Source organism: Nerophis ophidion, linkage group LG11 (genome assembly GCF_033978795.1).
Source record: "Nerophis ophidion isolate RoL-2023_Sa linkage group LG11, RoL_Noph_v1.0, whole genome shotgun sequence".
Classification (NCBI taxonomy): domain Eukaryota; kingdom Metazoa; phylum Chordata; class Actinopteri; order Syngnathiformes; family Syngnathidae; genus Nerophis; species Nerophis ophidion.
The window spans coordinates 1,796,999-1,824,918 of NC_084621.1; the positions used below are offsets into that span (position 1 = coordinate 1,796,999).

Consider the following 27,920-nt stretch of genomic DNA (forward strand, 5'->3'; position numbering starts at 1 on the left):
AAATGGATGGATGGATGGATGGCTTTTTCAACATTTTGGGTTGCCGACCCCTGCTGTAGACCTCCATAAATACTGTACTGTACATAGTAATCTGAGTATTCTGTTGGCGCATTTACCATGTTTGACCACTAGGTGACGCCTGCAATGCAGATGGGGCGTGGTCACCAGTGCACTTCCGGTCGCGGCGGACATTTTTTTGTCGTTGAGACTGACAGAAAACAGAAACCCTGCTCGAGCTGCCGTGACGATAATAACGCTTATTTTGTTGTTGCCTCCAACGAATATTGGTGAGTCCAATCAATACGACAACGACAAAATATTGCTATTACTTCAATTGTTTTTTGAATAGTAAGAGACTTGTCGCAGTGTATATCATCGTGACTTCTCGGAATGCGGGGGGGGGGGGGGGGGGGGGGGGGGTCGGGGCGGATAAGGGCTTTTAAACACAAACGAGTGACATTTTCTTTTCGTGATTCCGTTCAACTAATACATGAATACATATATGAATGTGTAAATTGACATGTTACATTAGAATGTCTGAGCTTTATGTCGTTTAATAGAGCCTTTTTCGAGGGTGGGGGCGTGGTCATGACAGCGCAGTGCATCGATTGAAATTAACAGGCACATAATGTTCCCTATAAAATTTGCCTAATCCATCCATCCATTTCCTACCGCTTATTCCCTTTGGGGTTGCAGGGGGCGCTGGTGCCTATCTCAGCTACAATCGGGCGGAAGGCGGTTTACACCCTGGACAAGTCGCAGTGCATCGATTGAAATTAACGGGCACATAATGTTCCCTATAAAATTTGCCTAATCCATCCATCCATTTCCTACCGCTTATTCCCTTTGGGGTTGCAGGGGGCGCTGGTGCCTATCTCAGCTACAATCGGGCGGAAGGCGGTTTACACCCTGGACAAGTCGCAGTGCATCGATTGAAATTAACAGGCACATAATGTTCCCGATAAAATTTGCCTAATCCATCCATCCATTTCCTACCGCTTATTCCCTTTGGGGTTGCAGGGGGCGCTGGTGCCTATCTCAGCTACAATCGGGCGGAAGGCGGTTTACACCCTGGACAAGTCGCCACCTCATCACAAGGCCAACACCGATAGACAGACAACATTCACACACTAGGGCCAATTTAGGGTTGCCAATCAACCTATCCCCAGGTGCATGTCTTTGGAGGTGGGAGGAAGCCGGAGTACCCGAAGGGAACCCACGCAGTCACGGGGAGAACATGCAAACTCCACACGGAAAGATCCCGAGCCCAGGATTGAACCCTGACTACTCAGGACTAGGGCTGGGCGATATTGCCTTTTTTATATATCGCGATATTTTTAGGCCATGTCGCAATGTACGATATATATTACGATATTTTGCATTGGCCTTGAATGAACACTTGATGCATATAATCACAGCAGTATGATGATTATACAGTGGGGCAAAAAAGTATTTAGTCAGCCAGCGATTGTGCAAGTTCTCCCACTTCAAATGATGACAGAGGTCTGTCATTTTCATGTTAAGTACACTTCAACTGTGAGAGACAGAATGTGAAAAAGAAATCCAGGAATTCACATTGTAGGAATTTTAAAGAATTTATTTGTAAATTATGGTGGAAAATAAGTATTTGGTCAACCATTCAAAGCTCTCACTGATGGAAGGAGGTTTTGGCTCCAAATCTCACGATACATGGCCCCATTCATTCTTTCCTTAACACGGATCAATCGTCCTGTCCCCTTAGCAGAAAAACTGCCCTAAAGCATGATGTTTCCACCCCCATGCTTCACAGTAGGTATGGTGTTCTTGGGATGCAACTCAGTATTCTTCTTCCTCCAAATACGACCAGTTGAGTTTATACCAAAATGGATACATGGATGATACAGCAGAGGATTGGGAGAATGTCATGTGGTCAGATGAAACCAAAATAGAACTTTTTGGTATAAACTCAACTGGTGGTGTTTGGAGGAAAAACAATACTGAGTTGCATCCCAAGAACACCGTACCTACTGTGAAGCATGGGGGTGGAAACATCATGCTTTGGGGCTGTTTTTCTGCTAAGGGGACAGGACGATTGATCCGTGTTAAGGAAAGAATGAATGGGGCCATGTATCCTGAGATTTGGAGCCAAAACCTCCTTCCATCAGTGAGAGCTTTGAATGGTTGACCAAATACTTATTTTCCACCATCATTTACAAATAAATTATTTTAAATTCCTCCAATGTGAATTCCTGGATTTTTTCACATTCTGTCTCTCACAGTTGAAGTGTACCTATGATGAAAATGACAGACCTCTGTCATCATTTGAAGTGGGAGAACTTGCACAATCGCTGGCTGACTAAATACTTTTTTGGCCCACTGTATGTGTCTACATTAAAACATTCTTCTTCATATTGCATTCATATATGCTACTTTTAAACTTCCATGCAGAGAGGGAAATCACAACTAAGTCAATTGACCAAAAGTGTATTTATTAAAGTTATTAAGCAATGGCACAAACATTCAAGTCATTTCCAAAACATAAAGTACAAGATTGTCAGAGACATTTTAAGTGTCAAATAAAAATGGGCTGCATAATAGGAAATGAAATAGTATTCGTCCTTCACTATGTGGTATGTTACTAAGGTTATGAAATTCTCTTCATTCTCTAGCGAGTGACTTTTCAAATGATGCTACATATTAGCAGTAATGCTACTTTTTATAGCAACGCTTTTTGCCCCCACACTTGACATATTACGGTTGTCTGTTCGACACATTCCCGCTTGAAGCCGAACCACCGCCAGACGATGGAAACCCTGCTCTTTTTATTGGGAATCAAGTCTATCTTCATTTGTTACCAGATCCGCACCTTCTTTCACTCGTACGGCTAGGTTAGCAGCTAACGTAGCCCAGTTTTCTACCTCTCTGCTCTGCGAGGGCGGACACGTATGTGATGTATGACGTGACAGTACGTGACGTATGTAAGAATGTGCGCCTGCTTGTCTGTTAGAAGGAAAGAGCGAGAAGAGCCTGAAGTGTACGCCCGCAGCTAAAAGCAACTGCGTGAGAACGTATACTCGAATATTTCGATATAGTCATTTTCTATTTCGCACATAAACAAACTCGGGATATATTGTATATATTGTATATATTGCCCAGCCCTACTCAGGACCTTCATATTGTGAGGCAGACACACTAACCCCTCTGCCACAGTGAAGCCCAGGCACATAATGTTCCCTATAAAAGTTGGCTTATCCTTATTTAACATAATTCAAGTCATTGGCTAAATATAATACGTGAAATGTGTCGTGGTTATGTTAATAGTTTGTTTCTGTGTTTTGCATCAGAAGCAGCAGTTATGTTCTACACATGTGGACCCAATGAAGCTATGGTGGTTTCAGGTAAGATTTTGTAATACTGATAGTTTGTTGGAGTTCAGTTTAGCCGTAATACACATTTTTAGTTAAATGATAGAGCAAAACTTTGTTTACAAACATCACAGTTTGCAACTTTGTCAGGTGACTAGATTAAGAAAGGGGCAACGTTTATGTAATTACTAAAGAAAACAGTTTCAGAATAAGTGGTTCAAATATTAGAATTATCTTCCATCCATCCATTTTTCTCTGCTTGGCTGAGGTCGGGTTGCGGGGGCAGCAGCCTAAGCAGCCCCGACTTCCCTCTCCCCAGCCACTTTGTCCAGCTCCTCCCGGGGAATCCGAGGCGTCCCCAGGCCAGCCGGGAAACATAGTCTTCCCAACGTGTCCTGGGTCTTCCCCCCCGGCCTCCTGTTGGTCGGATGTGCCCTAAACACCTCCCTCAGGAGGCGTTCGCGTGGCATCCTGACCAAATGCCCGAACCATCTCATCTGGCTCCTCTAGATATGGAGGAGCAGCGGCTTTACTTTGAGCTCCCCCCGGATGACAGAGCTTCTCACCCTATCTCTAAGGGAGAGACCCGCCACCCGGCGGAGGAAACTCATTTGGACCGCTTGTACCCGTGATCTTGTCTTTTCGGTCATAACCCAAAGTTCATGACCATAGATGAGGATGGGAACGTAGATCGACCGGTAAATTGAGAGCTTTGCCTTCCGGCTCAGCTCCTTCTTCACCACAACGGATCGATACAGCATCCGGATGACTGAAGACACCACACCAATCTCACGATACACTCTTCCCACACTCGTGAACAAGACTCTGAGGTACTTGAACTCCTCCACATGGGGCAAGATCTTCTCCCCAACAAGGAGATAGCACTCCACCCTTTCCCGGGTCAGAAACCATGGACTCAGACTTAGAAGTGCTGATTCTCATCCCAGTCGCTTCACACTCTGCTGCGAACCGATCCAGTGAGAGCTGAAGATCCTGGCCAGATGAAACCATCAGGACCACATCATCTGCAAAAAGCAGAGACCTAATCCTGCAGCCACCAAACCGGATCCCACTCAACGCCCTGACTGCGCCTAAAAGTTCTGTCCATAAAAGTTCTGTCCATAAAAGTTATGAACAGAATCGGTGACAAAAGGGCAAAGTTTACGTAATCACTGAAGAACACAGTTTCAGATTAAGAGGTTCAAATATTAGAATTACGCTAATCCTCAAAGCCACTGTGTAGGTATATTTACTTATTAGACAAAATAATTGAATCAATCACTACTGGTCTGTAAAGATATTTTGCATCAAAATTGCTATCATTTTCATAACCATTTCCACAACCTTACATGTTCTAGGTTTGAATATTCCAGCAAAGAAAAATGGAAGTAAATTTGAGTGGATCTTGGGGTGATACATTTGTATATCTACAATATCCATTACTTTTTATAACAAAACAAATCCTGAGTACAGTAGTTTTCGATTTTTTTCACCAAGTACCACCTCAGAAAACACTGGCTCTTAAAAGTACCACCATAAAGACCAACATTCTGATACAGTAGCGTAATAGGCCTGGATATCAATTTAAAACAAGGCAGATGTTTTATTTAACAAGAATATACACATAGTTTGAAACAGTAACACAGTGTTTGAATATTTATTAAAGGGATTTTTTTTGGCGTACTACGAGTTTGGCAAAAACTGTATTAGTAAATACAGACGGCGAACAACTATTGCTACTTGTAACATTTTAAGAATCAATGATTTTGACTTTTTTTGTGGGGGAAATCCTGTGTGAAGACATTATGAAGTAACTTGAGTAGTGTTGTTTTTTTGCGTCCAAGGTTTCTCCATAATGAATGCATTTAGTTATACATTAGTAAATGCCATGTTTACATCATACCGCCTCTTCTTTTTTCCCTTCCAGGCTTCGGCCGTTCTCCTCCACTAATGATCGCTGGAGGACGAGTGTTTGTCCTCCCTTGTATTCAGAAGCTCCAAAGGTGATTGCTCCAATCTTACTTTTTTGTGCGTCACAAAACATGGCGGTAATTGCTGGTATAGATCAAGTTTTAATATGCGTTTTTTAAAATAGTTGGTGTTAGTAAGCCATAGTGGGGTGGGCCCCCAATGCTTTATCAGTATCATACTTCAAACCCAACTTCGAAAAGCTGTGCATTACAAAACGTGCTCAAAAAATGAGCACCATTTGTTGTATTTATATTTGTTTATAGGTTAAAGGGGAACTGTACTTTTCTGGAATTTTACATATCGTTCACAAGTATTACAAGAGACAAGAAAGCTCATTTTATTTTATTTTATATTTTAGTAGTCTAAAGATGATAAACGCTTATAAGATGCGGCAAATGGTAGTTACCATTTTAGCCTTCAAAGCCCTCTAAAACAACTTCAAAACCTCCCATCAATGTTTTATACACACGCTGCAAGTACATATATAATGCAGTAACAGACTTGTTATTAATAATATGTACAATATTTACTGTATTTTGCTCATTTTATGCACTACCAGAACTTATTTCCTCAGCGCATTAATTTCCGTTCATTTAACAACGCACTTCTGACTTCCAGAAACAAATTAAGGCAGACTTGTTAATAGATAACAAAAATCACTCTTTTTGGACAATGAGCATTTACAACATTATCTTTTTGAAGCTGAATATACAGAGGATGAACTGCTGGTTATAGAAAGAAAGCACGAACAGAGGGTGAAACGTTCGAGCTGACAGAAGCCAAGAGAGTCAGGACCGGCGTGACTTTACGCTGCAAATGTGGAACTTGGAGCCAAGCTATGCCGACATAAATCTAGTGCCTATCCAAAGCCAACTGGAAAAAACAAGCCCGGCCAGCTTGACCAAACAAGACAGTTTTCCATCGTGTGAGTCACTATCATTGATCATGATACACATCATGCAGCGCGTCATGCTTGTTAGTACAACTACATCGGAGTACGTCGATCTAGATGTGTACAAACAACACATGTGTGTTAATACTTTAAAGATACTGTAATATGACTGTTCATGTTTTTCAGTCAGTACAGATTGATGTCCTATTGTGTTGTGCATTACAAACTTAAAAGCCATTCAGCTGCTTATACAGAAGCTATGTGACGGCAAATACCGTAGAAAGCTGTTGCAAAATAAGGTTTTACTACGCTTGAAAAAGGGTTCCGCAGTGATTGCTTTTATAATAACAATGTTGCTACAGCTTGGCTATTATACAGATTAGGGAACAAAATTAAGTATTGCTGGCGATTTCTGGATGCATTTTTAAAATCATTTAGAGGCAGAATGGATTGCTCCCATTAGCTGCATTGCTAGCTACCTAGAACAAGCAGATTTTTTCAAATTAGAATGCAAAAAATAAATGTGTGTTCTTTTCTCTAATAAGGATTGTAAGGCATAATTTAAAAAAAAAGTGCAGTTCCCCCTTGAAAGTATTGTATATTTCGCTTCTGAGTTAATTAATGTTGCTGATCAATTTGAATGTATTATTTATCAATCAATCAATGTTTATTTTTATAGCCCTACATCACAAGAGTCTCAAAGGGCTGCACAAACCACGACGACATCCTTGGTTCAGATCCTACATAAGGGCAAGGAAAACCTCACAACCTAGTGGGATGTCAATGTGAATGACTATGAAAAACCTTGGAGAGGATTGCAGATGAAGCTTTATTAAGTTTGTTTAATTTTATTTTTCAATTTCAAATGGTTCAAGTTGGTAAAAATATATTTATAGTTTAAATAAGGATTTAATATTTATTCCAATTTTAGGCAAATTATTGCACTTTAAATAATTTCTATTACAGACTAAAAACAGTGTTAATAAAGTTATTCTTAGTTCTAAGTGGATCTATATTTCTTTTTAGTATTTTTTTACGTTAATATTGATACAATGTCATGCAAAGGTGTAGGTACTTATCAGTTTTATTCACAAATGATACTATTTATAGTCGTGGAAGGGACGTAAAATGTTTTCTTCTTCTTCGGGGGGCGTGACAGAAAATTCCTGAGAAGCACTGTCACAAGCTCAGGGGAGTGGTTGATAATTGACTTTGCCGTCTCTCGCACTGGCTCATGTCCTCCTATAATATAATACAGAGCACAATCTTGTTACTATGCCTCTGTTTCTGCTTTGTGACTACAGTGGAACATCTTAATATTGAGCACACACCAACGTTCACAAAAGGAAATAATGGCCGTTTTAATAATCTGTTCCGGGGTCAAACCGTGAACGCCATTAAATCTTTATTGCATATAAAGGCAATGTTTCAGGCAACATTTTAACATTATTTGCTGTGCAAGTTTAAAAAGAAGTCAACTACCGTACTTTATAGTAAAGCAAAACAACACTAGAATGCTCACCTTTTGATGATACGTAACGTGTTTTCAAATCTGGCCCACCACATCATTGTATGTGGCTGGCAAGAGTCTAGAAATAATGTGCGTCTATAAGGGATGTAACAAGATGGCAATCACGGTTATTGTGACCAAAATTATCAAGCTTATTACTATCACGGCATTGTTGAATGTGCTCAAAAAGTATACACACACTGAAATCTTTTCCCCAATCATTATCGAAAAAAAAAATGTTATGGACCGCATGAATTCGCATTTAATTTAAACTTGAAAAACTAACTGATCATGCAACAAAGATATATTACAATTTATTTTTGAAAAAATAAATACTTAACTATCTGGTAGTGACTTACAGTGGGGCAAACAAGTATTTAGTCAGCCAGCGATTGTGCAAGTTCTCCCACTTCAAATGATGACAGAGGTCTGTCATTTTCATCATAGGTACACTTCAACTGTGACAGACAGAATGTGAAAAAAAAATCCAGGAATTCACATTGGAGGAATTTCAAAGAATTTATTTGTAAATGATGGTGGAAAATAAGTATTTGGTCAACCATTCAAAGCTCTCACTGATGGAAGGAGGTTTTGGCTCAAAATCTCACGATACATGGCCCCATTCATTCTTTCCTTAACACGGATCAATCGTCCTGTCCCCTTAGCAGAAAAACAGCCCCAAAGCATGATGTTTCCACCCCCATGCTTCACAGTAGGTATGGTGTTCTTGGGATGCAACTCAGTATACTTCTTCCTCCAAACACGACCAATCAATCTTTGATTGATTGGTTGAGAATTTTATTAGTAGATTGCACAGTACAGTACATATTCCGTACAATTGATCACTAAATGGTAACACCCGAATAAGTTTTTCAACTTGTTTAAGTCTGGGTTCACATTAATCAATTCATGGTAACCTTCAGATTGTTAATTTTGGTATCGGTTGATATCGGGATCAGACATGAAGTACTATACTGTAATATCAACCATCACTATTGTGTAAATAGAAAGTAAGTACTCGTAAAATACGATTGTGACATGTTGCGTAGCGAGAGAGGAAGGGAAGTACCGGTAATAGACTTAACATTCATAACTGATACTGAAAATTTTAAGATCAATGTAGGAGTCTTTGCCATTCGCAATGAGCAGAAAGGACAGAGATCCGTCTATTGTTTTCCTACATTGCAACAAGATACATTTTCAGTTCTACTGTTCGTATTACACTTGTCCTTTCTGCCCTTTTCTGTTATGTCATCAAAACAAAATGTTAAAACAAGTCCAAATTAAAAGAAAAATGCACTTGTGGAGTTAATACATCTCATGTTTACAGTAAGATATGCTGACATGGTATTTCTAAAGGCGGTTTGACCTATTGAAGTTTTGTGCAATTTCAGAAGTATATTTTGAAGAAGGGGAACTACTCTATTACCGTACACAAGAGTCCTGATCCATGCTTCTTGTTGTTACAGAATCACTCTGAACACTCTGACTCTAAATGTGAAGAGTGACAAAGTCTACACCCGCCATGGTGTCCCCATCTCTGTCACTGGCATTGCTCAGGTAACATTTGAAAAATATCCAATTGTTATTAAAAGGTTTAATTTAATCTGTCTTAATGCTCTTGGGCAATCAAGAGGGTCAGTGGTAGCACTGATGTGCGCGCCGTTAAACTTTTTTTTTTTTTAAAGTCACCTTGTCTCTCTGACAAACCACAACACAGAGGTGTGTCTTTAAATGTCAACACATAACAATGGCTGCCGAGGTCCTATTGCAGACTCCCAGCGGTCATACTTGCCAACCCTCCCGGATTTTCCGGGAGACTCACGAAATTCAGCGCCTCTCCCGAAAACCTCCCGGGACAAATTTTCTCCCGAAAATCTCCCGAAATTCAGGCGGAGCTGGAGGCCACGCCCTCTTCAGCTCCATGCGGACCTGAGTGACGTGTCGACAGCCTGTTTTCACGTCCGCTTTCCCACAATATAAACAGCGAGCCTGCCCAATTACGTAATAACTGTAGAATAATCGAGGGCGAGTTCTTGTTTTCTTATGTGGGTTTATTGTTAGGCAGTTTCATTAACGTCCTCCCAGCGCGGTAACAACACACAATAGCATCAGTCACGTTTTCGTCTACCGTAAAGCAGTTCATCTGCCGTAAACAGCAATGTTGTGACACTCTTAAACAGGACAATACTGCCATCTACTGTGCATGCATATGTGACAATAACATCTACGGGTTTTAGAGAGCTCAGAAGAACGAGGAAAATACAGCCATGGCGACACCGACGACGAGTAAGATGAAGGAATACGCTTGTAAGTTCCAAGCCGCAGCTGCGATTGGACCTGGATAGCCTCCGGGAAGAAGTAGTGGACTACCAATTGCTTGGCAGTGAAGATCTTCCTCAGGAAGCAAAGATTGACCGGTTTTGGGCCACGCTAGGGAGAGATGGAAGATTCCAGACTCTAGTGCATTTGATGAAAGCACTTTTGTGCGTGCCACACAGCAATGCATCATCAGAGAGGGTGTTCAGCATCGTTAGAAAAATAGTGACAGAGAATAGAACAAGGATGGACAATTCAACCCTTAACTCAAAAATGAGTAGATGAGTGTTATGTGTGTGTGTAACAAAATGAACACTGAAATTCAAGTATTTCTCTTATTTATATGCATATATATACACATATAATGAGTATATATATATATACATATAATAAGTATTCACTAAAAGTCAAGTATTTTCATATATATATATATATATATATATATCTATGAAATAGCCCTGCGATGAGGTGGCGACTTGTCCAGGGTGTACCCTGCCTTCCGCCCGATTGTAGCTGAGATAGGCGCCAGCGCCCCCCGCGACCCCGAAAGGGAATAAGCGGTAGAAAATGGATGGATGGATGGATCTATGAAATACTTGACTTGGTGAATTCTAGCTATATACTCCTCCCCTCTTAACCACGCCCCCATCCCACCCCACCCCACCCCCCACCTCCTGAAATCGGAGGTCTCAAGGTTGGCAAGTATGCCAGCAGTTTACCTCTCTATTCTAGACAAATCCTAATACAATCCAAGACTCAGTGCTGTGTCTTTTTTGTTACCAGGTGAAGATCCAGGGCCAGAACAAGGAGATGCTGGCCACTGCCTGCCAGATGTTCATGGGAAAGTCAGAGCATGAGATTGCCAACATTGCCCTGGAGACCCTGGAGGGCCACCAGAGGGCCATCATCGCCCACCTGACTGTGGAGGTGATGTACTGTGGTGACGCTTACACTTAAGAATAATCACCTCTGTCCCAACTTTATGTGACAAAGGCTGCTTCTACACCAAGACGGCTAATGTTATACAGAGTGCAACCTCCCTAACCTTATCCCTGTCCACACACAACTAATGCCATTGTTCAAGCTTTGGTTTAAGACCTCCCTACCACCTCCGTCCGCTGGTGCAATGCAACCTAGTATGCATGCCCGGGAAAATGGCAGACATGAATATAATACGTCATAGTCAACTCTAACCAGGAAGTGTATCCTTACTCAGCAGTCTGGTATTTGAAGTATTTCAATATAGCCTATTGCCACATATTTTTTAACAGTGAACCTTGCTTGCCTCACCATCAGCAGCTGTTAGACTAACCATTCATGTAGTGCATCACACCTGAGCCATCATAGATGAATAACATTTTTAATGGACATGTGAAAGTAAACAATGTGATAAAGAACAGTTTACAACAATCAATCTAGGGATCTACATATCTGGGCAGGACACTCCTCACTCTTTTGCCTTTACCTTCATTGTCCATTCTTGCAATTCTGCCTGTACTTGGAGGCTGAAATGGCGGTAGTTTTTTGGGCTACTTAATGGCTTCACAGTAGTTATGGAGTACAAAACTAGGCGTTGAGTAATCGTTCAACATATATCACGGCCAATAACTAATCAAGTCTGCTTTGCCAGTCCAAACGCCGTTTTCCGTAGTCTTCCCTCATCGGCCAGGTAATACAAAGCACACGCTACCTTTTTTATCACATCCACGGGAGCCCACATTCTCGTTGTCTCCCCTTTGACAAATGGACGAAGTTGTTCGGTAAGTAAAATCACAGCTGACCTGGACATTCGAAAGTTCTCTTGCCATTCCTCTGGCACAACGCACCCGTTGACAAACATATCCCACCAGGTTGCCGTTCTTTTAGGGTTTATCCAAAGCCCGTCGCTCAACATTGCTATGTTGCCGTCTGAGATGTGTCGTATCCGAAATAGCTGTGTTTCCTTCTCTTAAGGTATTCATGTATGATTTCTACAGGCGCCTGTACATTTAGTAGAAGGACAAACACGGCCACGTCTGGATGATTGTTAGGTTCAAACACTGATGACATCTATTAAAACGAAGCGAAGCAAGGAATCATGCAGACAGATAAATTTTGCTCAATTGAGGAAAGATGTTATTTGGGCTGTACTCTAGTTACAGATCCAAAAAACACTCTAAAGTCTAGCCCACGTGCTTCCTCTATTTATTTGGGAGGTCCCTGGTTACATCACTGAAGCTGTCGCTGAGGGAAAGATGTAATCTCGACAGCTCCAGTTACACACAATATTATAATTAAACAAGAAATGCAAATGTGTTGAAAATGGTGATATTGCCTTGTCTCTGCTCTGTCTGCGTCACGGCGGTGTTCGGCCTTGGCAGTCAACAGGCCGTTCCTGGACACAGACACTGATACAAGACTGGCTTCCAATCTTTTGGATTGCCATCTTTGCACAGACAAAGAAAAATACCACTTCATCACAATTAATAACTATAGCACCGGCCCTTAAGCATAAGAGTTGTGTGATAATATATACATAATTATTCCAACAATGATTCGCTTCTATCTTTCTAGTGGTTATACCTCCGAGTGGAAACTGGTTGTTAGTAAGCTGGCTGTGGTGCGTTCTTTCTGACGTCACTTCCTCTCCGAACTCAGTTTATAAACGATCAAAGAGTCCATACAGAGCTAAAAGCCAGAGATTCAAGAAATAGACGGCGCACTTACCCAGGTAAAAAGATATCCGAGGAGGAGAACCTTAAACGATGGCTTAGTGTGGCTGACACTGGGTTTAGGCCAAATAGTTATTTGTTTAAGGAGTTATCCGGCTTAATATAGGCAGGGCCTAAAAGTGTGTTTTATCTCTCACCTTGCGCAGGAGATCTACCAGGACCGCAAAAAATTTTCTGAGCAGGTCTTCAAGGTGGCCTCCTCTGACTTGGTCAACATGGGGATCGGAGTAGTCAGCTACACCCTCAAAGATGTCCATGATGACCAGGTACTTCACATGAAATGCTTTCCAGCTCCAGGGTTAGAACCTCTGAGAAGGTAGAGGAAACATTAAATACATGATTACTGTGTTGTTATTCCCCCTTTTTGTAGTACAGATGAAAGTGCAAAAATATTTTGGGACACCGCCACAAAATGTACTTGGAATAGCAAAAAGTTTAATAATAATAATCATACAATCAGAAAATGGAAATTATTGCAACAATAGAGGGTCTGTCCAGCCTCAGTACAATATAGCCAATACTATCCATCCATCCATCCATTTTCTACCGCTTATTCCCTTTCGGGGTCGCGGGGGGCGCTGGCGCCTATCTCAGCTACAATCGGGCGGAAGGCAGGGTACACCCTGGACAAGTCGCCACCTCATCGCAGGGCCAACACAGATAGACAGACAACATTCACACTCACATTCACACACTAGGGCCAATTTAGTGTTGCCAATCAACCTATCCCCAGGTGCATGTCTTTGGAAGTGGGAGGAAGCCGGAGTACCCGGAGGGAACCCACGCATTCACGGGGGAGAACATGCAAACTCCACACAGAAAGATCCCGAGCCTGGATTTGAACCCAGGACTGCAGGAACTTCGTATTGTGAGGCAGACGCACTAACCCCTCTGCCACCGTGAAGCCCTAGCCAATACTAATTCATTAAATATCAATTACATACTCAAATAAATATGCTAAACAGATGCTAGTGTTGTTTGCATACAGCTAACATGAAAATGAGCAGACAATGCTGCCAACAAACGGTTTCCTCCTCCCTCTGTTATACCGATCAGGTTTTTTCAAGCTAGTGAGTAGTTTTACTTTGTTTTAGTTGTTTTTAGAGCTGTCTTCAACTAATTATTTTCTTAGTCAAATATGACTTGTTAGGTTTTGGCCTATGGTCGACTATGGCCAGTCGAATTTATGGTGGTTTTTAAGAAAAATAAACTGATGGTGGGTGATATGTAGTAGTTTACACTGACTTGCCACTAGTTCTGTCACATGGATGTGCTGTAGCACATATATAGGTGAATAATTCCAAAATTAATTAAAAGGTTCTTAAAAAAGGGAAAACAATCTTTAATTAAAGTTAACAAAACAAAGATCTCTTTTGCGACTTGTTCCACCTAAAAAAAAACTTAACTCACAGCTGGTGATGTAAGATCTGGCACATAGCACCAGGAGGACTTCAAAATTGACTACAAATAAGGGAAATAGAATTTGTAACAATGTTTCTGCATATGAACGAACGGAATGATGATTACCTTTTTCCATAGGAGAGTTACACCTCTGGGGCAAAGCGGTGTGTCCTGTGAGGTTGATAGTTGAATCAACTCCCCTGAAATGAATCATCCATCCATCCATTTTTTACCGCTTGTTCCCTTTTGGGGTCGCGGGCGGCACTGGTACCTAACTCAGCTGCACATGGGCGGAAGGCGTCGTACACCCTGGACAAGTTGTATTACATTTTATTATACAGTTATCAACTTCTCTTGCATAACAGTTAAGAATATTTAAATTAGGACTGTTCTGATCCGATATTGATATTAAATATCAGTCTGACATCAACATCGGCTTGCCTCTTATACCTCCGATACAAGCAGTCCTGCAATGTGTTTTTACTTGTGCAAAGCTGGACAGCCAGTGAGCAGTTTAATGTCCTTCAATAAGCGCACAATGTTGGTCTTTTCTTCTAATTTAGTAAAGTCGTTTACAAATGCTAAACATGGTAGGCTGTAGGCTACCAGGAGCTAGCAGCTACTCAACAGTTAAACACCATAGCACACAACTTAGACATACGTGTCCTTAAATGACAATATTGTAGTCTAAAACATGTTTGTCAATACAAACAAGTATCAAATAATTATACTGTAGATGCATATAAAGTTTCCAAGGCAGAAACATATTAGAAAATGTTTAGTTCAGTAACAAATGTCATCCTCATTTAGCTTACTCATCATGATCTTAACTTAATGCATTATTGTGGCCACTCGGTGTCGCTAACACTTCAAACTAGAGACAGCATAAATCCTTCCTGTTGTGTTTTTCATACTTACCATTGTAATATGTTTGAGTAATTTCAATTGATCAAGACAACCGCCCACACTATAAAATAGTAAAAGTATGTATGATTTGTGCTGATATCTTATTGGATCAATATTAGTATCGTATCGGTAGTAAAAAAGTTGTATTGGGACACTCTTATTTAAAATAATCCTTGTTACGTCTTCTGAGGCACATGGCTGCGCTGGTAGCGTTCTTTCCAAGGCAGAAAACAAGCAGGAGTAGCGTGCAGGTAAGATTAAGTTTTACTAATAAAATTAACCAGGACAAAAATACAAAACTAAGGACGCTGACAAGTGTGGAGCTAAAACAAACCAAAATGTCACCAACGGTGAAAAACGAGGAATGCTGATGTATAAAAAAATCACTACAGTGAGGAAAAAAACCAGGATAACGTAAATGTTGCCTATAGCAAACATTGACCCAGCAACTACTGCTGGGTGACAGGAAACGCTAAAGGGGAGTGATTAACCAAAACACCTGGTGGGAGCACTAATTGCAAGACTAAGACGGGTGAGGAGAATCAGTGCCCATGGAAATCAACAGAAAACAGGGAAAGATGGTGCACCAGGAAACAGACTAAAACAGAAAAACTAGCAAACATAAATCATGCCATGAGCCAGGTAACGGATCATGACAAATCCTCACCTTAAAATTATTAAGATTGTCAAACAAAACATTTAATCGCATTGTCCATAGTTAACTTTCAGTGATCGCGATTAATCGCAGATCAATATGTTTTATTTAATCTTTAATAAGTGTACATTTGGCAGATAATTTTGAGTTTTTTAATAGTATTAATTCCATTCAATGTATCTTTTTTTCTTTGTTAATTTCTGCTTGCTATTTCTTTCCCGCTTGTGGCGCAACACCATCTGGAACGCAGCTGCGTGTTCCCACATTATGGGATGGACGGAGGGTCACACAGGACACACGTTATTCACGTTTAAAAAAAAATAGGACATATTTAACCCTTGTTTAATGTTCATATTGTTGTTACTTAGCCAGCGTGTGTGGGTCTGATGGACCCATTGCATTTTGTGGATTTTAATGTCTCACAATCAAACACTTTTATGTTAAAATACTGAACCGATGTTTACCTTATTCCAATAATCATCGGTTCAGTATTTTAACATAAAAGTGTTTAATGTGAGGCATTAAAAGCCTCAAAATACAACAGATCCATTAGACCCACAAACGCTGGCTAAGTAACAATATGAATGTGGCACGGAAAATTAATCTGCCAGTTTCTGCGTCCCACAAGGATTCTTCTTTTGTGTTTCTGCACCTGCGGTTCCCACACAAGGTTGCAACATTGTTTGTCAACACTGTCTGCTCTCATTTTCTCGCACATTTGACCCTCTGATGTTCTGTGTCCCTACACTCTTTCCTCCTCCTTTCTAGGCCTGCTCTGTGTGTGTGTGTGTGTGTGTGTGTGTGTGTGTGTGTGTGTGTGTGTGTGTGTGTGTGTGTGTGTGCGTGTGTGTGTGTGTGTGTGTGTGTGTGTGTGAGACCTGGACATCTTATATGTAGTGGAAATGTGTTGGGGGGGTGTATGGTGTGTGGTCATCAAATATGTATTCTGATGTATGTTTTTCACAGAAAATGTGCCAAAGTCAGTGAGTCTCAGTTTGAAAAATTAATTAATTGTATCATTTTTCTTTTAATAAAAGAATGAAAATGGGTCCCACAGACCCGAGCACCACACAAGGACATTTTCATTATCGTATTAACTTTGACAGCCCTAAAAATAAAGTTTTTTTTGAAGACGACAGGTTGACCCTGAAACAGAGAAATTGATTTTCTTTTTTTTTTTTTAAATGTCCAATCTATTTAAATGAAAAAACACCTGTCTGTTACAATAAAAATGGTTAAGAATAAAAAAGCAACAAGTTCTGGTCAAAGTAAGACACATTTTAGGTTGTGATGGTGAGGACACTGTGTAGCAGTTTGTATTTGCATGGTTTTATAAACCTTTTTAGGAACTGTGACGTCTTTTACCACAAATACACTTAGGTGGCCTTTATTGACTAAGTGTAGGCGACCACCGCCCTTCACCCTCTCCTTTTTCTCCCTTCAACCGCTCTGTACATTAGAGATGAATTACAGCAAAGTGCTACCATGGCAACCGTGTCCTGTTAGTCTGACGTGCACTTTTACACCCACAATAATAAACATGCAATAAAAAAGTATCAATAACACACATATTGTTACATTAAGAAGTGCAATCAAATCTTTTTCATAGCTAATGTCATGGTCACTGTCTACCAGGACTACCTCCACTCACTAGGTAAGGCCAGGACTGCCCAGGTGCAGAAGGATGCCAGGATTGGAGAGGCTCAGTACAAGCGGGATGCAGTCATCAGGGTAAAAAGGGCATCTTTACTCTATTTTCACGTCTACTGTACATCTAGTGAGAAAATCTCACCGTTTTGTGACCCCCATGCAGGAGGCCCAAGCCATGCAAGAGAAAGTGTCCGCTCAGTACAAGAACGAGATTGAGATGGCCAAATCCCAGAGGGACTATGAGCTGAAAAAGTCGGCCTATGACGTGGAGGTCAACACCAAGAAGGCAGAGTCAGAAATGGCCTATCAGCTTCAGGTACTAATAAGGTCCTCCTTATACTTCTGGGAAAACATCTCTGAGTCTTCGCACTAAACGCTCTTCACAGGTGGCCAAGACCAAACAGCTCATCGAGGAAGAGAAAATGCAAGTTCAGGTTGTGGAGCGAAGCCAGCAGATCATGCTGCAGGAGCAGGAGATCGTCCGCAAGGAGAAGGAGCTGGAGGCCAAAGTCAAGAAGCCCGCCGAGGCTGAGAAGTATCGTCTGGAGAGGCTGGCTGAGGCTCAGCGGTAAGAACTGCTCCAATCACTGACAAGCACAGTAGGAGGACATTTTTAATGCTGACAGCAGCAAACACTCAATACAATTCTCCACTTTGTTTGAAATTCAGTCTGTGAAAACTGGATGTCCTGAGTCCTTCTTCACTCTGAAAACTTCCTTAGCATGTCGTGCGCCTCCAAAAATTCAAATCTTGTAAAAGCTGTGTTGCAGTACATCATATCCTGGGTGTAAACCACTCCTTCACAACGCGTACAGCCCACTTTTGCAAAAACTATCTCATGATTTCTGATCATTTGCAATGAAAGTCCCCGTTTCAACATAGTGATTAATTCCAACCATACTTGCCAACCTTGAAATCTACGAATTTGGGGGTGGGGGGGTGTATATTGTAGCGTCCTAGAAGAGTTAGTGCTGCAAGGGGTTCTCTGTAGTTGTTCTGTTGTGTTACGGTGCGGATGTTCTCCCGAAATGCGTTTGTCATTCTTGTCTGGTGTGGGTTCACAGTGTGGCGCATATTTGTAACAGTGTTAAAGTTGTTTATACGGCCACCCTAAGTGTGACTTGTATGGCTGTTGACCAAGTATGTTTGGCATTCACTTGTGTGTGTGTGTGTGTGTGTGTGTGTGTGTACAAGCTGCACATAATATGTAACTGGGCCAACACGATGTTTGTATGGATGAAAAGCGAACGTGACAAGAGGCTGTTCTCAGGTCAGCATGCGGACCTGAGTGAGGACAGCATGCGGCTGTTAAAGGGGAACATTATCAGCAGACCTATGTAAGCGTTAATATATACCTTGATGGTGCAGAAAAGACCATATATTTTTTAACCGATTTCCGAACTCTAAATGGGTGAATATTGGCGAATTAAACGCCTTTCTGTTTATCCCTCTCTGAGCGACGACGTCAGAACGTGACGTCACATCGGTACTCAACGGCATTCTTCCCTACCACATCACACGCATCGAGTCAAATCAGCTCTGTTATTTTCTGTTTTTTTGACAATTTTCCGGTACCTTGGAGACATCATGCCTCGTCGGTGTGTTGCAACAACACGATCAGGGACGGATTCAAGTTGATTTACGTAAAATGCGCATCGATTAGCACGGCATACTAATCAATGCTAACATGCTATTTAGGCTAGTTGTGTACATATTGCAGCATAATGCCTCATTTGTAGCTATATTACCATCTAGCCTTTCCCTCCATCCACATTTAATGCCAAACAAACACTTAGCAATCGACGGATTTAAGTTGCTCCTGTGTCAAGAGATGCGAAAGTCCCTCGTTTGGTTTTTACCGGCGATGCTACGACAGAGATGGCACAGAGATGACAAGAATGTCTGGATATCCTGCGACACTCAAAGCAGATGCATTCCCAACGATAAAGTCAAAGAAATCACAAAGGAGAGTTTTGTTGATGTTATTGACTTATGTGCTAATCAGACATATTTGGTCGTGGCATGACTGCCGGCTAATCGATGCTAACATGCTATTTAGGCTACCTGTATGTACATATGAAACTATATTTACATCCAGCGTTTCCTTCCACCCACATTTAATGCGAAACAAACACTTACCAATCGGCGGATTTAAGTTTCTCCAGTGTCAATGCGAAAGTCCTGATCGGTTGGTCTGCACATTTTATCGGCGATGCTAACGCAGACATGCATGGCCGAATAACGCCAATAGCTATTCGCTCAATAGCTTCAGTTTCTTCTTCAATTTCGTTTTCGCTATCTGCCTCCATACTCCGACCATCTGTTTCAATACATGCGTAATCTGTTGAATCGCTTAAACCGCTGAAATCAGAGTCTGAATCCGAGCTAATGTCGCTATATCTTGCTGTGCTATTCGCCATTGTTTGTATTGGAATCGCTGTGTGACGTCACAGGAAATGGACAGTGGCTTAAGCAAATAGCGAAAATCAAGCACTTTAAAGCTTCTTTTAGGGATATTCTGGGACGGGTAAAATTTTGAAAAAAACTTTAAAAAATAAGCCACTGGGAACTGATTTTTATTGGTTTTAACCCTTCTGAAATTGTGATAATGTTCCCCTTTAAGGAGTGAAGGTTTCAGGTGATAGAGGACGCTTAAGGCACACCCCCAATATTGTTGTCTGGGTGGAAATCGGGAGAATGGTTGCCCCGGGAGATTTTCAGGAGGGGCACTGAAATTCGGGAGTCTTCCAGGAAAATCGGGAGGGTTGGCAAGTATGGTTCAAACTGCAATAACACCCTACCAACAAGATAGATAGTCGAGAGTTAGCGTCACTCCACATTCTGAGGCCCTCTCTGGAACTTTGCAGAAATTAAATTCAACCGAAGAAATTGAGCAAAAAGACAGCTTGTCGGAAGAAAATGTTATTAATAACTAGTCTTTGGTTTCAAATATACGTGTAAAAGATTTTTGGGGAGTTAAAGTACAAAGCATTTGAAAATATAAATTTTCCTAACTACAGTTGCGCAATATAGAAGATATACAATACAAATGTAAATTTGATCATTCAATGTTATTAAAAATGTTAAGTATCGTATTTTTCGGATTATAAATCGCTATGGAGCATAAGTCGCACCTGCCGAAAATGCATAATAAAGAAGGAAAAAAACATATATACGTAACATAAGTCACATTTTTGGGGGAAATTTATTTGATAAAAGCCAACACCAAGAATAGACGTTTGAAAGGCAATTTAAAATAAATAAAGAATAGTGAAGAACAGGCTGAATAAGTGTAGGTTATATGAGGCATAAATAAGCAACTGCTATGTTAAGCTAACATATTATGGTAAGAGTCATTCAAATAACTAGAACATATAGAACATGCTATACCTTTACCAAACTATCTCTCACTCCTAATCCATAAATCCCATGAAATCGTCTTCCTCGATGTCGCGTCTACAAAAACCTGTTTCCATATGAGTTGGGAAATTGTGTTAGATGTAAATATAAACAGAATACAATGATTTGCAAATCCTTTTCAACCCATATTCAGTTGAATATGCTACAAAGACAACATATTTGATGTTCAAACTCATAAACTTTATTTTTGTGCAAATAATCATTAACTTAGAATTTCATGGCTGCTACATATGCCAAAGTAGTTGGGAACTGTCCGAAAAATATGGTATCAGCATTGGTATGACCGATACTGCCCCTGGGACTACTTGGCATTGGATCCCTTCCCAAATTTTTTAGTATGGCCCAAAACTAATGTAAAGTATTGAAACTGAAGAAAAAGTTATACATTTTTACAAAAGTAAGTAGAAAGTAACCAAATATTAATAGTAAATTAACAAGTGATTAAGTTTGGAGAAAAATAATACAACTGGAAATGAAGCAATATGTTATTAGGAGCTTTTGTAACCCATTTTGAAATAGTTGTATCATCATTTGTATGCTAAATCAATTCCATCCATTTTCTACCGCTTGTCGCTTTTGGGGTCCCTGGAGCCTATCTCAGCTGCATTTGGGCGGTAGGCGGGGTACAACCTGGACAAGTCACTACCTCGTCGCAGATATATTTAGACATATTATATTGCAGGAGGCTGAAATATATATTGCGATATAGATTTTAGGCCATATCACCCATCCCTATTACTAATAAGTATTATTAGATTATTCAAGGTTAATATCATGACATCATTGCATTGTTCACCATAATTTCATCTTTTATCTTAGTACCGTATTTCCTTGAACTGCCACCCGGGCGCTAATTAATTTAAAACCTCTTCTCACTCCTGCGCTTACCAAAGGCATGCGGTAAAAGTAAGCATGCGCTAATTATTTTAAAACCTCTTCTCACTCCGGCACTTACCAAAGGCATGCAGTAAAAATTTGAGTGTGATGTAAGGATACCATCATGAAAAGCAAATTTAATTAAAAAAAAAACGTTATGGTCTTACCTTTACTTATAAATATAGTCCATGCCAGCTCTTTCTGATCAAAAACATTGATAACTTGTTTATAGAAGTCTTCCTTATCTTTCTTCATTTTTAAAAGTCTCTCTGTTTCGATGGAGATCTTCCTTTATTACCTCCTCCAGCACATATCACGTCACTCATTTCACTTCTTCTGCAGCAGAGTAGTCGCAAGAAGGATCACTAGAGCCCTCTACCAACAGGAGGCAGGAGTCATTTAATGACTCATATTTGACAGACGCAGCTACGGTATTGTGACGGTCTCAAGCCATCGTCTTTCGGGTTCCCAGGACCACCAAGGAAGGACATAGCTTGAGCAGTTTGACTTGTATTTTTCAATAAAACCTCAGTCCAGGTCGCTCTTCCGCTACTCCTCTCCGCTCGCTCGCCGTCTCCTCGCCACCATCTACCTGTCTGTCGAACCGTCGGCTTCACAGGTATATTAATAAAACAAAGCTGCTTACTGTTCTTTTTAGCATACCGGTATTCAACAGCTTGGACCTTAAATCCTACTGAATAGCTCTTCATCTTCTTCCCTTTGTGCGATTTCAAATTACCGGTATTGAAATCAGCCTCCTCCATTTTGAAAATGCTGACAGGGCAAGTGTCACTCGTGACGTCACCAGTTTTAATACTAAGCATGCGCTAATTATTTAGCGAAGCGAGTTTGACCCGACAGTACTTCAAGGCAGGCGCATACTATATGTCCTGCGGCAATTCAAGGAAATACGGTGTGCACGTTTAGGCAAAACTTGTCCAACAAAGATGGAACATGTTCCTTCATAACAACTAATACATGTTTTCCTCCTGCCAGCTCGCAGCTCATCCTGGAGGCCGAAGCGGAGGCGGAGTCCATCAGAGTGAGTCCTGACTTCCTTCTCCCTTTACCTCCAACTGAGCTCCACCTTCAAGCATCCAACCCTCCCGCTTCCCTCTGCAGATGAAGGGCGAGGCCGAGGCGTTCGCCCTGGAGGCAAAGGGCCGTGCTGAGGCAGAGCAGATGGCCAAGAAGGCGGAGGCCTTCAAGCAGTACGGCGACGGCGCCATGGTGGACATGTTGCTGGAGAAACTACCGCTGGTGGGTCGCCTGGGAACAACAACGTCCTTCTCCTCTTTTTTTGGTGTTTACGTCACGCGTCCTCTCTCTTTATGCTCCTTTTAAGATGGCAGAGGAGATCAGCAGGCCGCTGTCATTAGCCCAGAAGGTCACCATGGTGTCCAGCGGCGGCTCGGACGTGGGCGCGGCCAAGTTGGCAGGCGAGGTCTTGGAAATCATGACCAAGGTGCCATCAGCTGTGGAGAAACTGACTGGAATAGACATTTCCCAGGTAGCATATTTCTCTTCTAATATTCATTCATGTTGGTGTGTATTTACTGAGCTTGTTGTTGAACACCAGGTTACAGGACAGTCCCTGCGCGTACACTAAGAGGACGTGGAGCATCAGGCCTCCTCTCGCCGTGCCTCAATTATCTCTGACGTCATCAACGTGCATGCAGATGTGTCTCTTCCTCCTCCTTTTCATATCTCGTAAGTGCTGGCGTTTGAACCGCGTGGCTCTTTTTGTCCCCCGAAGATCCGTTTAGCTTGAGATGGTTTAGTGTTTGCATTCTTTGTGGCATCAAAAGTGTTTGTTGCTAGATGTCAAATGTACTTTTTTAGATCACTGTTAACTTATGCACTACACATGAACTGAGCGCCAAACATGTTACTACCACCACCATGACAAGAAAACAAGTGGTAATATTCTGAGAATATTGTCACGATTTGACGTAGGACAAAGGTTGTGATACTGCAAGAATAAAATGGGATTATTACAAGAGGGGAAAAAAACGGGCTGATAATTCAAGACAAACTTGTGGGGGATGTTTTGCAAGAATGAAATTAGAATACCGTATTTCCTTGAATTGCCGCCGGGCATATAGTATACGCCTGCCTTGAAGTACTGCCGGGTCAAACTCGCTTCACAAAATAATTAGCGCATGCTTAGTATTACGAGTGACACTTCCCCTGTCATCATTTTCAAAATGGAGGAGGCTGATTTCAATACCGGTGATTTGAAATCACATAAAGGGAAGAAGATTAAGAGCTATTCAGTAGGATTTAAGGTCCAAGCTTACATCACACTCAAATTTTTACTGCATACCTTTGGTAAACGCCGGAGTGAGAAGAGGTTTTAAATTAATTAGCGCCCCGGCGGCAATTCAAGGAAATACGGTATTACAAAATTATACTCGTATATATTCCACCAAAAACAGTATTATGGTAATCTTTTATTGTTGCAAAAATAAAGTTACAATATTACTGATATAAGTGACAATTTTGTAAGTAAAATCCTCAGAATAATCCCATTATATAATAATGGTCCAAAAATATTTAGTGTCTAAAATCTACTATCATGCCCGCATATCAAATAAGTATACATTTGTTATAATATTGTAGGATTTATGGGGCGGCATAGCTCGGTTGCTAGAGTGGCCGTGCCAGCAACCTTAGGGTTCCAGGTTCAATTCCCGCTTCCGCCATCCTAGTCACTGCCGTTGTGTCCTTGGGCAAGACACTTTACCCACCTGCTCCCAGTGCCACCCACACTGCTTTAAATGTCACTTAGATATTGGGTTTCACTATGTAAAAGCGCTTTGAGTCACTAAAAAAACGCGCTATATAAATATAATTTCACTTCACATGAGGCAATTGTGTGATGGGAAATAAGTGAAGCATATTTAAAGGAACAGCTGCCTTGCTTTGCCCCCTGCATTGTTATTAAGTACGTAATCAAAATAATCCTGTAATGTTTTTTCTTGTAAAAATGACCTTATTTCAGAATTGCATTACATTTTTCTCCTCATCGTGGCTGTAATAATTCTGATTTGGGATTTTGTCTGGCGTCTCAGATTGATAAAGGAAGTGGTTGTTAAGAGCAGGCTATAACAGGAAGTGGTTGTTAAGAGCAGGCTGGAGAGAGGCTGCTTGTGTTTTAGGCAGGAGAGTGGGAGGTCCTGGCAGCAAAGGTGGTCAACATTGTTACAGTACACTTTGAAGGCTCGCGTACCTTTGACTAATTCTTCATGTTTGTAAGGATGCCGACTAACACTTAGAAGTCCTGTGAAAGTTAGTCTCGTAAAGCTGCACGTCATTTTTTAACAAGTTTTCTAACGCTTTACTAACCATCCAAAGCTGCAATGCATCTCATCACCGTGAAGTGCCTGGGTCAAGCGAGATGAACTCCAAAAAAACCACAATGTCAGACCTCTTGTGTTCAGCTTGTCAGGGAATAAATATATCACATTATATCCAACTGGTATAAGCCATAATGCTGCCATGTTCAATGGAATTTACTTATCCTGTTTGTCACGTTGTTGCATGTGTAGTCTCAAATCCGCATTTATCTGTATTAATAAAAAGTGTGCTCCGATCGTTGTTTTTATTTGAAAAGGGTTAAAACTTTATTGAAACATCTACAAATATATAAACACAATATTCAAGGTAGCAAGCGTTTCTACAGAAGGCTCCATACATTAGTACAGGAAAATACAGATTTGTATTTAAAATATGTACAAACTATTCATGTACCAGCAGACAAAGCATCTAAAAAAGGTTAACTACACTGTATCAAATAGTGTATCAAAAGGGGACTCGAATGGCACCACAACTATCAGTTGATGGTGTGTAGGACATATTGACACTAGTGCGTGTAACAAAGACTTTCATGGTGGGGACCAAAAAAAAAAATCAGTCATTCCAAAATGATATTTTTACATCCTGCTGTCGTCCAATCACTGCTCTTCAGTCCACACAAGCAGGATTCATAGCAACAGTTCATCAGCCACAAATGTGTTAAAGTGCAGGAAGTTGTGGAATATTCTTTTTTTTTTGTGTCCAAACTGAAAGTAACATTTCTGCTTTGAGTTTGGAGGTCATGTGACAGCAGCACTTTGGGGGATTTTTCTCACTCTTTGGCGCAAAATGTCCTCCATTGTCCCTAAAATAATGCAATTGGGGCTTGGAAGTGCACAGCAGGTCTGCAGTGAGTCACGTAGTCCCCTTTGAGTAAGCTGTCATCCTCCCTGGTCTGCTACGTGAAGCACTACACTGCCAAGAGACACTTAACCTGTTCAGGATTGCAAGGGCAGCCCCTTGACTTGTGGAGGGAAAGACTAAATGGCCAAGTCAGCTATGTGAACTACTACACTACCAAAGGACCTTAAGGCCTACTGAAAGCCACTACAAGCCACCACGCAGTCTGATAGTTTATATATCAATGATGAAATATTAACATTGCAACACATGCCAATACGACCGGGTTAGTTTACTAAATTGCAATTTTAAATTTCGCGCAGAAGTATCATGCTAAAACGTCGCGGTATGATGACGCGTGCACGTGACGTCACGCATTGTAGAGGACATTTGGTTACACACCGTTCCCAGCTATAAGTCGTCTGTTTTCATCGCATAATTCCACAGTATTCTGGAAATCTGTGTTGCTGAATTTTTTGCAATTTGTTCAATGAATAATGGAGACGTCAAAGAAGAAAGCTGTAGGTGGGAAGCGGTGTATTGCGGCCGCCTTTAGCAACACAAACACAGCCAGTGTTTCATTGTTTACATTCCTGAAAGATGACGGTGAAGCTTTACTATGGAACAGAGCGGTCAAGCGAACACGGTTGGATTGGACCACACACACAACAGTGTATTATGCAGCGATCATTTAGAAAGATCGTGTTTCAAAGAAGGTCCCTTGCGAAGGGTAGAGATGGGCATCGCCACCACCCGTCGACTTCATGAAGAAAGGTGCGGGCCCGACCTTCAGGTTGTACAGGTACGACCATATGATCTCACTAAAACACTAGTAACAAAATAAGCATATAAGGGATTTTCCAGAATTATCCTAGAAAATTTGTCTAATAACATCTGAATCGCTCCCACTGTAGTCTTTTATTTTTTTTCTAGTCCTTCACTCTCACTTTCCTCATCCACGAATCTTTCATCCTTGCTCAAATTAATGGGGAAATCGTCGCTTTCTCGGTCCGAATCGCTCTTGCTGCTGGTGGCCATGATTGTAAACAATGTTCCGATGTGAGGAGCTCCACAACCCGTGACGTCAGCACTAAAAGTTGTGAACTTTATCGTGGATGTTCTCTACTAAATCCTTTCAGCAAAAATATGGCAATATGGTGAAATGATGAAGTATGACACATAGAATGGACCTGCTATCCCCCTTTAAATAAGAACATCTCATTTCAGTAGGCCTTTAATTATCCCCTTTCTAGTCCACTAATTCTGGTCCTGATTTTGGGGCCAGAAATGGGCTAACACACTTGGCTGATCACTACAAGCCAATAGAGGTCACGTGGAAGACAGCTATGTGAAATTCTACATTTGCTAATGACCCTTATCGCCCGGCATCGATCCACTTATCTGGTTCGGGAGAGATAGAGTCCATCTTAGTTTACTTAAATGGAAGGCGGAGGTCACCTTGGGCTGACTGTCCAGGAATTGAACCCGAGGCAGTTATGTTATCCACCAGCTTTAATCTCCTGCCATCTGTTTTCAGAGTTCCAAAGGGGAGCTGGAGCTTCTGTGTAAAAGGCAACTATGTGAACCATTACAAGTTATTTGCAGGAGGGGAGCTGGGAGGTATTAAACTATGAGAACCACTACACCTAACAGTCTGCCAGCATTTAGAAGTCATGTAAAGCAGAAAGCACCATCACCACCACCACCACCACCACCATCACCACCACCACGTCGTACTACGTAAGGTCAGATCTACAGCATGACGAGCTAAATTTACTGCAGGTTTCTAGGGGTCCAGGTGCGGGATCCAACTGAACCAGCAGCATCTCCAGCACCCCCTCGGCCCAAAAAGTGTTGTAAGAAAAGACTCGACCCCACCGGTGGACTCCTGATGCGTCTCACACCATGTTCATGGCGTCCTCTGTGAGGAAGGAGTGGATGTCGCCAAAAGATGGGCGGAGCTTGCAGTCTCTGTTCCAGCAGCTCAGCATGAGCTCGTAGAGACCTTGAGGACATACGGCGGGTTTGCCCAGATACACCTGGACACACAAAGACAGCGTTAGAGAAA

The 27,920-nt window shown here is 41.4% G+C and overlaps 3 protein-coding genes across 6 annotated transcripts in view; 1 reads left to right on the plus strand and 2 right to left on the minus strand.

Annotated features, from left to right (window-relative positions):
- The window catches only part of vars1 (valyl-tRNA synthetase 1), a 223,102-nt gene extending 217,036 nt beyond the window's left edge, over positions 1-6,066 (minus strand). The window contains exon 1 of the mRNA XM_061914827.1: positions 6,057-6,066. The gene's annotated coding sequence lies outside the window, so the exon portion shown is untranslated. The remainder of the gene's footprint in view (positions 1-6,056) is intronic.
- On the plus strand, positions 143-25,250 carry flot1b (flotillin 1b). The gene is made up of 13 exons (XM_061914835.1): positions 143-287; positions 3,324-3,377; positions 5,272-5,347; positions 9,187-9,277; positions 10,820-10,963; positions 12,894-13,013; positions 17,345-17,440; positions 17,523-17,675; positions 17,746-17,927; positions 22,652-22,697; positions 22,778-22,915; positions 23,001-23,165; positions 23,235-25,250. Exons 2-13 carry the CDS (start codon positions 3,335-3,337, stop codon positions 23,262-23,264), a joined length of 1,284 nt encoding a protein of 427 aa, XP_061770819.1. The 5' UTR covers positions 143-287; positions 3,324-3,334; the 3' UTR covers positions 23,265-25,250.
- The window catches only part of ddr1 (discoidin domain receptor tyrosine kinase 1), a 154,210-nt gene continuing 149,701 nt past the window's right edge, over positions 23,412-27,920 (minus strand). For all 4 annotated transcript variants that reach the window (XM_061914832.1, XM_061914829.1, XM_061914831.1 and 1 more), the window contains one exon: positions 23,412-27,891. In XM_061914832.1, the coding sequence (XP_061770816.1) occupies positions 27,751-27,891 (141 nt within the window). In that variant the 3' untranslated portion in view covers positions 23,412-27,750. The remainder of the gene's footprint in view (positions 27,892-27,920) is intronic.